This window comes from Berghia stephanieae, chromosome 9 (assembly GCF_034508935.2).
Source record: "Berghia stephanieae isolate SIO BIC M18660-M18661 chromosome 9, UCSD_Bste_1.3, whole genome shotgun sequence".
NCBI lineage: Eukaryota > Metazoa > Mollusca > Gastropoda > Nudibranchia > Aeolidiidae > Berghia > Berghia stephanieae.
The window spans coordinates 27,287,261-27,299,760 of record NC_088368.1 but is presented as its reverse complement, the minus strand read 5'-3'; the positions used below and the strand labels follow the sequence as shown (position 1 = coordinate 27,299,760).

The 12,500-nt window shown below is 37.6% G+C and overlaps 1 protein-coding gene across 1 annotated transcript in view; it reads right to left on the bottom strand.

Moving 5' to 3' along the window:
* Positions 1-11,129, bottom strand: part of LOC144979972 (lysosomal proton-coupled steroid conjugate and bile acid symporter SLC46A3-like) — an 18,350-nt gene extending 7,221 nt beyond the window's left edge. Inside the window, exons 1-4 of the mRNA XM_078927330.1 lie at positions 10,714-11,129; positions 5,805-6,611; positions 3,951-4,114; positions 2,475-3,048 (exon numbers count right to left, since the gene is read on the bottom strand). Of these exons, the coding sequence (XP_078783456.1) occupies positions 2,475-3,048; positions 3,951-4,114; positions 5,805-6,281 (1,215 nt within the window). The 5' untranslated portion in view covers positions 6,282-6,611; positions 10,714-11,129. The remainder of the gene's footprint in view (positions 1-2,474; positions 3,049-3,950; positions 4,115-5,804; positions 6,612-10,713) is intronic.
* Between the last annotated feature and the right edge of the window lie 1,371 nt (positions 11,130-12,500).

Below are 12,500 nucleotides of genomic sequence, written 5' to 3'. Positions count from 1 at the left end.
GAGATTCCCTACAATTACACTAACAGATACACACACACACACACACACACACACACATACACACTGAGATGCATAAGAAACACACAAAAAAACTATAGATAGTATGCGCTTGGCTAAGAAGCTCAAAACATTGCCATCCAAAAGTATAACGAACCAACACACAAAACTGTGTGTAACCTTGAACGTTAAGAGTCTGGTTAATACAGTTCAGTGAGAAGTACTCATAAACGCGGATGGCAAATAGCAATAACAAAGACCAGATTGACGTCATCTTCGTTCTATCTATAGATAGTACCCGCTTGGCTGAGATTGCCATCCGGACCAACACACAAAACTCTGTGTAACCATAAAATTTTATAGTCTGGATGATACAGTCAAGTGAGAATTACTCATAAACATGGGTGGCAAAAAAAAAAAAAAAATAAAAAATAAAAAAAAAAACAACAACAAAAAAAAACTAATAACAAAGACCCGAGGACGTTAACTTCATTCTATCTATATGAGACCCATCTCATGGTATTACGTCGGAAAGAACAGCATGCAAATTGGATTCAATAGTCTGATGTCAGCAACGGCGGCCATCATGGTTCTAAACAAAGAAAATCGGTATCTTTTTATTCTTCATGCTGGCTAGACCGTTTCATATATCTTGTGATCAGAATGTGTATAAGTCAAAACATGATCAGATTTATAATGGTTTTTTTTCCTCTGGATACGATTTTATGCTCGTCGTAGAAGTATTTCATAAGGGCGTCCGCCATTGTTCCGATAGTTTAGAGCCAGTTACTAAGATATCATGCGTCATTACGAGGGAAGTGACGTTACGACTGTTGAAGCGTATTATGAAGGCTCACAATAGCCCAGCGTGGCTCAGCGGTACAGTCTTTGCTTCGTACCCTCGAAAAAGACCTAGTCCGAATACCCGCTACGATGCGCGGCTTTGAACAAGTCACCTAGTCCTAGCTTAGTTGGCGGCGCTGCACTGCGGCTGACGCCTGGGTTATTCCAGTCTTCCCATGTAATAAACCCTAAAGACAAATTTATCCTATTGGATAAGTAAAGGGAATTTATTTATTCATTTTGAGAAAGAAAAAACCCAACAACCCCCCCCCCCCCCAAAAAAGAAAAAACAAAAAGAAAAAACAAAAAGAAAAAACAAACAAAAAAACGAACGCCTCTCCGGGCGGTATTGTTAGATGCCGTCGCCTAAGCATTTCATGAGCAATATAGATGATCCAACAAACAAAAAAAGCAAATAAATGTCTGATGTCAATAGGAATCACACAGGTTGTGAAAGAGAGCAAATTGGGGGTTAACAATCGTGCCCAATTGAATAACAAAACGAATGCGAATGTAGCGGTGCTCGAACCTGGGACCATCCAAGTCAAAGTGCAATGCCTTTACAACGCAGTTACGTCACAATGTCAGGATGAGGAAAATCAAATGTTTTAAAGTTTAAAAGACATAACTCTCTCTCTCTCTCTCTCTCTCTCTCTCTCTCTCTCTGTGTCTCTGTCTGCCTGTCTGTCTCTCTCTCCTCTCTCTCTCTCTCCCTCTCTCTCTCTCTCTCTCTCTCTCTTTTTTTTTTTTTCTCTCTCCCCCCTCCCTCCCCCCCCCCCCTCAATGAAAATGTAATAAATAATTATGCCCTTCTGCCACGCCATCATAAGCAAGATATCGTCGCCTAGACATTCCACGAAGGAATAAAGATGATTCATCAAACAAGATGTCCGGTGTCAACAGGAATCACTCATGTTGTCCAAGTGAGAAAATTGGGGGTTAACTCTCTCCTTACCGACCATTTTCAGTATTTTCCCAAAATGGCAGGCTTAACCAGCAGAAAAAATTATTTTTTAAACTCAAACAATTTCTCTACAAAACAACTTTGTGTTCCTATTAATTAAACAAAGACCGTTGTGATATGCAAAATAAATCTGAAGAAGAAAAGATGTATAGTGAATCGTAACAAATGTGTATAGGTGGTAAGGAGAGGGTTAATTATCCTGCCCAAGGAAGAAAAAACAAAAGTGCCTGAAGTTGGGCTCGAACCCAGGACCTTCCGAGTCATATTGCAATGCCTTAATCACTAGACCACTCAATGAAAGCGTTTATGTTAAATCCAATTCTTTAACTCGAACTTATCATTTAATTATAAGCAACAAATTCACATGGACATAATACCATTTTCAGCGATTGGTCACATATTTAGGATAAGGAGTAGAATGTGTTTTTAAAAGTTTTTCTAAACTTGAGCTTTTATATTGCACAATGTCCACTAAAAGTGCTCGAAGCGCTTTACAAAGGGTCCCTGTTCAACAGCAGCACTTAAAATGTATGACGGGACATAACGCCTCTTAGGCGATATAACAATTTTTTTCCCGACAGAGCAGACAACGCTGTTAACGACCAGGTACTCATTTTACACCTGAGTATGGTGATAGAATGTGAGTAAGGATCCTTTTCCAACAACTTACGCAAAGAAAGATCAAGGCGCCGATGGATCCTCCACCAGACCTAACAGCCGAATAGTACCCCAACTGAGCGGCGTCCCAACTAAGAGGCTCGTGAGTCTGATAAAGGGTGTCTATGGTTCCTATATTTGTGATGCACAGAATACTGGTGAAGAAGATCATCAAGGAAAGCAACAAACTCATCCGGGTCCTCTTATCTCCGTCTCGAGTGTAGAGAAAAACCGTCCTTGCCGTGTAGTCCCAAATTCTTCCCAAAGTTGCCCTCTGTCTCTGCATCGGCATGGTTTCCGGTAAAAAGAGCAAGGTTATGGCTAAAGATATTGCCACGGGGATGAAAACGGCTAAAGAGGCGGGGACGAATCCCACTTCCTTGATGATGAGTCCGATTCCGATACTGACAGCGGCGGCCATGGTGCTGCTTATCACGACCAACACGACGATTCCCAAAATTCGACTGTCTTTGTGTCCGCTGATATCAGCTGTGATGGAGAAAGAGGCGACCAAGTAGACGAAGGTACTCCCTCCTATCCCTTCAAGGCCATAGGCCAGGACAAAGAAGTCGGGGCTTAGTTTAAACCTGAGGAATTAAAAAAAAAATAATAAAAAATATTACAGTGAAATTGTTGACGGCAGAAAATGACGCATTAAAAAAAAACCAAAAAAAACAAAAAAAAAAAAAAACAAAACAAAAACAAACTTGAGCTTTTATATAGCCCAATATTCACTTAACGTGCTCAAAGCGCTTTACAAAGGGTCACTGACCAACACCAACACGTAACATGTAGAACGAGACATAACGCCTATTAGGCGACATTACAATTTTTTCCGACAAAGAGAACACTGTTAATGGTCAGGTACTCATTTTACACCTGAGTCTCCGGTGTGGGCTAGACCTTAGTCTTTTTCTTTTGTTTTTTTCCTTTCTTGCTTTCTCTGGCACTATCATACACCCATTTTCAGAGCTTTGTCGTACACCAGTGCCTTCTCCCTAATTTGTCACATTAGAATTAAATAACAATGTGAAATTGAATGTAAGCTTCAATTTAATATACGAAAACAGATAAAATGGACGTTTCGGGTTTCCCTTTTATCAACAAAACAGGATAAATAACACTACAAACGAATGAGATAATGTGGTAGTGGCGTTGTTAAGATGAATAAACAAAAACATTGTCTCATTCGTCTGTAATGTTATTCATCCTATTTTGTTGATAAAGAGGAAACCCGATACGTCTATTTTATCTGTTTTCGTATATTAAATTGAAGCTTACAATCAATTTCACATTGTTATTTATTTCTTCGAGCTTCGAGCAGCACCGTTTACATTACATATTAGTATTAGCACTTTTTACCGGTATTCTAATACACTGTCGTTGTTTTATTAAAACCACAGTATATGCAATGTTCACCAAAAAGCACATTTTGTGTTCTACAATAAAACAGCAGGACAGCAGCTGCTGTTAGAGCGTAGGTACTTACTTTATAATGATGATGACTAGAAGTGTCTTGGATGTGAACCCCAACAGAGCTGAGATGACTGCTGGTTTTCGTCCAACAATGTCCACAAGAGCACCGTGGACCAGACAAGCGATGAGGGCAGGAAAAGAATTGGCGAAGGAATATTTCATAACCGCGACAGAGACCTGGAAAAAATAACCCGAACGAATGGGTGGAAATAAAAAAGACATTGAGCTTTTTTTTAAATAGCGCAATATCCACTAAACGTGTTCAAAGCAAGGGACCTCTAGCCAACAGAAGTTCTTAACATGTAGACGAGACATGACGTCTGTTAGGCACTATTATTACAATTTTTACGACAGAGACAAAGCTGTTAATCGCCAGGTACTCATTTTACAATAAATGAGTATGATGAGATAATGTGAGTAAAGAGCATTTTCCAAGGTCTCAGCTATGCGCCGCTCAGTGAGAGACTCGACTCGAACGCAGGACCTTCCGATCCGTAGGTGAGTGCCATACCACAAGACCACATAGCCGCACAATAAATAGAATATTTTATAAATTATCAATGTAAATGCAAATGTGACAGGTTATCTCAGAACGGTAATATGTTGGAGTAAACCTAATTCTTGAACGTCGATTATTTTAAGCATAAGTGGACATGTTGCCAGAATAGAAGCAGCAACTGTTGCTTTGCCAAGAACTGCACTCCGCTTGGCTGGACGACTGATGGGGTAAAAGCCCAAACAATACGAAGAAACAGACCCAAAGAAACATAGAGAAGATGCATGGATAGAGAGCTGAAAGAGTCTATGACCTAACCTGGAATAACATCGTTGTGCATGCAGGAGACAGGAGAAATGGAATTCTTTGTAAGATGCCGTATTCGCCCCTCGGTTCCATGACGATCAAGTGTCGAAGTAACTAAGTTTTGGGCTCGAATATATCGCCTTAAAAAAAAAAACCCACATAAATACCACGCCCCCTCCCCTCCCCAAAAAAAAACAAAACAACAAAAACAAACCCACCCAAAAGAAAATTAAAAATCCACCCCCCCCCCCCCCCACTAACAAAAACCTAACAAAACAAACAAAAGAAAAATATATAAATTTTTAGAAATTATTTTTTAAATGAAAAATATACATAAGCCCCACAGACGTCTGCACAAATGACTTTTAAAATCAGAAAAAAACAATGAGAGGAACGTTGGATTTCAGAATATAATATTTGTCATGTTATGTGTGGTAAAGTAAACAAATCAAAAAGAATGATTATTGATATCGTCTCGAAATCAATTTTTTTGATCAGCGGAGGCCACTGGGGGTTTACCCATAAACCATTTTGAATGAAAGGTTGTTTCTCTTTAAAATGGATAACGTTTACTTTTCTGGTCTCAAGGAGATGATCTTAAGCGAAACTCCACTGAATGGCCCATTTTCAGTCTTTAGTTCATCTCGAAGTAACAAAATTATAGTGAGACGGGTGAATCGTATTTCTTGGTACAAGATGGAAAATCAGAAAACCCTCTCCTTACCAACTACAGGAAAATCGCAAAATTCGTTACGATACAATGAACTGTTTTCTTATATTGCGATTTCTTCTTTTCAGCCCATTATTTAAAGAAAATTCTATGGTATATTTATAAGGACATAACGCCGTTTTGTAAAGCTCGTTTAGCTGCGCAAAAATATATAGACCTATAGCATTTACTATTGCTTTTGAATTTTAGGTTTTTTTTTAAAAATCAATTTTTGAGTTAGGTGAGTAGACTTTTCAGGAAAAATCCTAAAAATGGTGGATAAAGAGAAAGTTAAGACACAATGCAAATTAGTTTAAAATCAGCAACAAGATACAGACCATGATTTGTAAGCTCACCTTAGCTTGGGTGGCATCACTTTTATTTCTGCCCAAAACCCCATTATTTTGGACACCACCAGAGGTGTCGCTGTCGTTATGGTGGCCCTTGCTGTGATCACTCTCGTTTGACCACTCATCCAGAAGATATTGCGTTATCACAGAATCATTAGAAGCTACAATGCAAGCCAGAGTGGTTATCATGGGTAGAAGAATGCGAACCTTTGTCACTGAATAGTGTCGTTGTGATTGCAAGGGAATATTATTATCGTTATATTTCGAATTTTGACTCGTTCCATAACTTTGGTTGGTCCTAGAAAAAGCTGCCGCATCTTCATCGGATAAATTACGCTGTGTATTGAAAGGATTATGGTGGTTCGTTCTTCGAGAGACATAATCATCTGTGTCGGCGTTTATCGGCAGTTGGCCAATGACGTCATCGGTGATGTTGTTATGCCTCAGGAGAGGTTTGCTTTCGTCTGAATTTGATGTCGTCATTTAGAAATGACTTCTACGACAGGGTGTTGTTCGTTGATATTAAAGTCGATGAAATGATTTTTAAAAATAAAGTGATCTTTACGACAATAAGTAGATATCCGACTTTATGCAGGGCCCAATCAGTTAAATACGTGACATGTGGTGTTTTGAGATAATAATCTAGACGTCTACCCCGAATTACTTATATCACTGAATCCATAATTTTGATAAAGGCTGCATTCGTTCAAAAGTCGAAAACATTTTGCAAGTGGGTATTTTCAGATGTTGATATGGCATATAAATTATAGCATCGAGAAGCTTGTTAAATTATGTCCCCGTTTCAGAATGAATCTGTGAAAAAAGCAAACAATAATAATATAATGGCAACCGAAGAATAAACATACTTAGGTCTAGATTTATGACAGCTGTGAATATCAATGATTTCATTATATGAAAACAAAGCCTTTTAAAGGACCAAACTGTGCGTGCGATTTGAAGATTGTACCTTCAATTATAGATTATTATCCCCTTAGGGCTATTAATAATAATAATAATAATAATAATAATAATAATAATAATAATAATAATAATAATAATAATTATTATTATTATTATTATTATTATTATTATTATTATTATTATTATTATTATTATTATTATTATTATTATTATCAATACTATTTATTATTATTATTATTATTATTATTATTATTATTATTATTATTATTATTATTATTATTATTATTATTATTATTATTATATATTATTATTATTATTATTATTATTATTATATTATTATTATTATTATTATTATTATATTATTATTATTATTATTATAATATTATTATTATTATTATTATTATTATTAAATTTTTATTATTTTATATTATTATTATTATATTATTATTATTATTATATTATTATTATTATTATTATCATTATTATTATTATAGCAAGCGTCCACGTGGTGTCCTAGAATCTCTCCTTGCACACAGATTGCTACAACACACACAATACCAACAAATCATTCTTCCATGACCAGGGTAGTAAAAGGATAGCCTTCGACCCGCACCATGGACGACTTTAAGATTGTTAGCTTCAAAGCAGAAGGACTGTCATCATGAATGATAGAAATATTGTCAAACATACTTTGGCTACAAGAGACGCACAAGACCTTGGCATCAAACATCCCTGGCACGCAGTTAATCATACAACATAGCAGCGATATTCATGGTAGCGCTATCTACGTCAAAGACAAATCAATAGTGACATACAGCCAGGACATAACAGTGAGGTGGACACTATCAGATCACTCAATGTGATATATGTCTATTAACTTTCGTCAGTGGTCAGTTACATCCACCAAAAGAGAAAAACCAATAGTTGTGAAAGGTGACTTCAACAGCCACAGCACCAGATGGGGATACAGTGCTTACAACGAAGATGATGATGCTGTTGAGGAATGGGCTGACCATTCGCTGAAGAAGAGGCTACAGCCCAGGCATTGTTTTCTGAACGTTTTGTGTCCTCCAGATATCTCCAAAACTTTCAGAAATCTGTCGGCACACACCACAGACATAATATTACCATTGATGTAAGGCCAATCATTAGACCCTGCGAGAGTAAACCTTTACACCCAGATTTAATTTTCGGAAAGCAATCTGGGAAGAATTCCCGTCAGACATATGACACCATCAAAATCATCGACCCAGTTCCTAAAACTACGATAAAATCAAAAAGATGGAAGGAAATTATAACCAGCACAAACATGACCCACAACACCAAGAAAGCCTGGTCAACTATGAAAAAACTAAATACAGAAAATAACAAACAAACCAGACTTGCAGCGGTGACACCAAACGATGAAGCAAACCAACTTATCAAAAATGGAAAACCAACAAACATTGAAAAGGGCATTACTTAAAGAAATGAAAAGGGAAATGGAAAAGATCACCCAAGGAAGTGAACAGGAATTAGACCCTTTCTGCATCGAAGAATTGGAATCAGCCATTGAACACTCCAAACCCGGTAAAGCATCACCGCAAAAATGATAAAGCATTTCATTCCCTCATTAAAAACGTGTTTACTATTATCAACAACTGTGTTGAGTCGTGCACAATACCAAAGCTTTGGCGGAAAGCAAGAGTGCTAATTCTACTACTAAAACCTGGAAAAGACCCAAATAGCAGCAAGAGCTACAGACCAATATCCCTCCTCTGCATTCTGTACAAAGTATAGGAGCGCATGATACTAGCCAGTGTTTCCCAAACAGTAGAAAAACATCTGTCACCTGACCAAGCTGGTTTCCTTCCAGGAAGTTCATGCTGTGACCAACTTCTAAACTTGACACAATGCATTGAAGATGACTACGAGAACAATCAAAATTACAAGGGCTGTATTTGTTGACCTGACAGCGCCTACGACACAGTTAATCTTAGGAAACTCCTCCTAAAGGTTGTAAGGGTAACTCGTAACACAAAAGTAGTCGCAATAATAAAATCCCAAATGTTAAACCGTCACTTTTTGTCGAAATAGATGGGAAGGAAAGAAGATAGAGATCACAAGAGAACGGATTCATCAAGGATTGGTACTTGCAAATATCCTTTTCAACATTTAAACCAACGACCAACCTGAGTTCGAGAACATCTGGGAGTTTCTATATGCTGATGATCTGTATCTTACATCCCAGGCCTCTGATTTCAAGACCATTGAGGAGAGACTAACATATGCCCTGAAGACACTCTCTGAGCACTATTTGAAGAACTCACTAAATGCCAACCCAAGAAAAACTCAAGTATGTGCCTTCCATTTAAAAAACCGCCAAGCCAACAGGAAACTGAACATCTCCTGGAATGGGAACATATGGGAGAACAACACATTTACCGTGTACCTCGGTGTCACCTTAGACCGCATACTGTCCTTCTCTCAACACACAAAGAAAACGAAAGCAAAGGTGGTCACAAGAAACAATCTCCTAAGAAAACTGACAAACACTACATGGGGAGCAGATCCAAAAACGGTCAGGACAATTGGAATAGCGGTCTGCTCTTTATCAGCCTCACCAGTCTTGTCAAGACCCTGCCAAAAAAAGATTGACGTCTGCCGAATCATAACTGGTAACTTGGAACCAATTGCAGTTCCAGTCCTCCATCGACTGGCTGGCACTGCACCTCTCCACATTTGAAGAGCCACTGCTTCCAAAGCCCAGAAATATAAACAGGAAATGGACCCAAGGCACCCCCTTCATGCCCACAACTCAACGACAAGTAGACGGAAGTCAAGAAAAAGCTTCATGACGGAACAAAGCATTAACCCTGACCATACAGCTGTCTAGAGACTTGCAATATGGAGGGAGTGGGACAGTCACGCTAAGCCGTTGAAGGTCCAAGAGAAGAACTGCCCTACGGAACTGAGCTCCACAGGAATGAATGGGTAACACTAAAAAGATCACGGGCAAAATTGGGAGAACAGGTGTGGCAGTATGAAAAAGTGGGAGCTGGTCGAGACATTTGGAAGCCCTGATCAAACGATGGAGCACATCCTTAAAGAATTTCCGGACGGACCCAGCTGCACTGATAATGATTTAAGAGTCTGCTCCCCAGATGCTGTGCAGTGGGTCCGGTGTTGGGGCGACAAGCTATAAAGATAATGATTTTTATCAATATTAATTATTATCATATTGGTAGCAGTGGTAGTAATTTTAATGATGAGGATGAGGATGAATATAATACTAATGATAATAATAATAGTAATAATATAAGAGAGAGAGTGTGTATATATATATATATATATATATATATATATATATATATATATATATATATATATGTGTGTGTATGTGTGAGAGAGAGAGAGAGAGTGGGGGAGTAGGAGGGGAGAGGGGAGAGAGATAGGTGGAGAGAGAGAGAGAGAGAGAGAGAGAGAGAGAGAGATAAATAAATAGATAGATAGATAGAGAGAGAGAAAAATGTAAAAAAAATAAATAGAAATTATAAATAAAATTCACTTCATTCATTCCAAAGGGGAAATTTGTCTCTTGGGTCTATTCCAAGGGAAACTGGAATAACCCAGGCGTCAGCCGCAGTGCAGCGCCGCATATTGAGCTAAGGCGAGGTGACTTGCTCAAGGCCACACATCCCAGCGGCGGGTGATCGAACTCGTTACTTTTGGGTACGAAGCAAAGACCGTACCGCTGAGCCCCGCTGCCCATGCTGCTGAGAGAGAGAGAGAGAGAGAGAGAGAGAGAGAGAGAGAGAGAGAGAGAGAGAGAGAGAGAGAGAGAGAGAGAGAGAGAGAGATAGATAGATAGATAGATAGAGAATTGATTATTTCTATACGAAATCAGACATATAATATAAGTGTCACGACAACAACAAAAATTGAAGCATTATAATAATTAACTTTAGCAGTGTAAAATGTCCTGAATTTGGAAGATTCAATTAAAGATACTCACAATTCGGAAGGCTGATGAAAACAATTTCAACTCGACTTCTCGCCAAATGCCTGCCATAAAATTCGAGTAATGAACACAGTGATAAAAACTTGCAAGCTTTTATAGTGAGTCATGCATCAATTTCATCTCTTTATATCAAAATATTTTTAGTCTTCTCTATTATATCTAAAAACTATAAACATTGTTTTGTTTATATCTATAATTAGCCATCAAAAGGACATGTGACGGCCTGATTGATATAATTTAGTGAGAACAAATCACGAATAGGCTGTCTAAAACACAATAACTTCGTTCCTCCTATATAAAAAAGATATAAACATTGTTTTGGGTTATATGTATAATTAGTCACCAACAGGCCACATGTAAGAATCTTGATGACTATCTCAAATGGTTAGGCCATTAAGCTCAGCGATATCAAGATTCATTAAAACAAATTACCTCATTAAATAGCTTTACCGCCCTACTTATGAAATACACACACGAAAACAAAATATTATAGTACAAAAAGATGCCAAATAGCCAAATGAAGAATTTAATGTCAAACGACTAACTAGATACAATAAGTAACACTTTTCGGTGAATTTAACACTAAAAATGCCAAACTGACAACTCTATGTCTTGTACATTTACAGCAATGTGGTTGTCAGAATCATCTAGCCAAATCACGCGAAGGGAAATAAGACACACATGATAATAAAAAATGACCCTTGATAAGCTCAGATATATACATACATATATATATATATATATATATATATATATATATATATATATATATATATATATAGAGAGAGAGAGAGAGAGAGAGAGAGGCAATGAACTTAGGCCTACTATTCGATGAGTGCCATAGAACACACAACAATGTATGATAGCTTATGAAATACACTTATTAAACCTGGAGGAAGAGAACATAACCACGCCTCTCGGACAGTCGTCATAATGTAAACAATGGCAGTGATTTGTAAACCTATCGAATAGACACTTAGATAACCACGCCTCTTGGACAGTCGTCATTATGTAAACAATGGCATGATTGGTAAACATAGCACACTACACATGTTTTACTATCGATGATAATTGGATTCAGTAGTCTGATGTCACGCCGCCCGGCAACGGCGGCCATCTTGGTTCCAAACAAAGAAAATCATTACTTTTTATTCTTCATGCTGACTAGAAGTTTTCATATACCTTGTGATCAGAATGTGTAAAAGTCAAAACATGATCAAATTTATGTTTTTTTTCCTCTGGATACGCTTTTATGCTCGCCTGGGAGATATTTCATACGGGTGTCCGCTATTGCTCCGATAGTTTAGAGCCAGTGTTACTAAGTTACCATGCGTCATTAGGAAGGAAGTGACGTTAAGACTGTTGAAGAGTATTGTCTTAGTAAAATACCCACCGCTCTACATTTCGATCAATAGAAGCAACACAGAAAACGATGTTCAAACTTAAACGTTTTTAATACTATGATCGAGACAATCATGTGATAACTAGTCACCCATTTGGAGGTATAAAAACAATAACAATGATCAGAGAGAGGTCGAGTTCATTCACTTTATGGTTTATAAACAAACAACTATGTTTGTCCGAATACGTGTGAATTTGTGTCACAAATTCCATGATTTGATTGGTCAAAAATCTACTGGTTAATTATTCAGGATTTAATGTCGCTGGTATGTGTCTAAGTTAAAACATCCACTGTTCTGTCACTTGATCAATAGATTGTATGTGCTTGGCTAAGAAACTCACAACTTGTGCCGTCTGGAAGTATAACGGACCAACACACA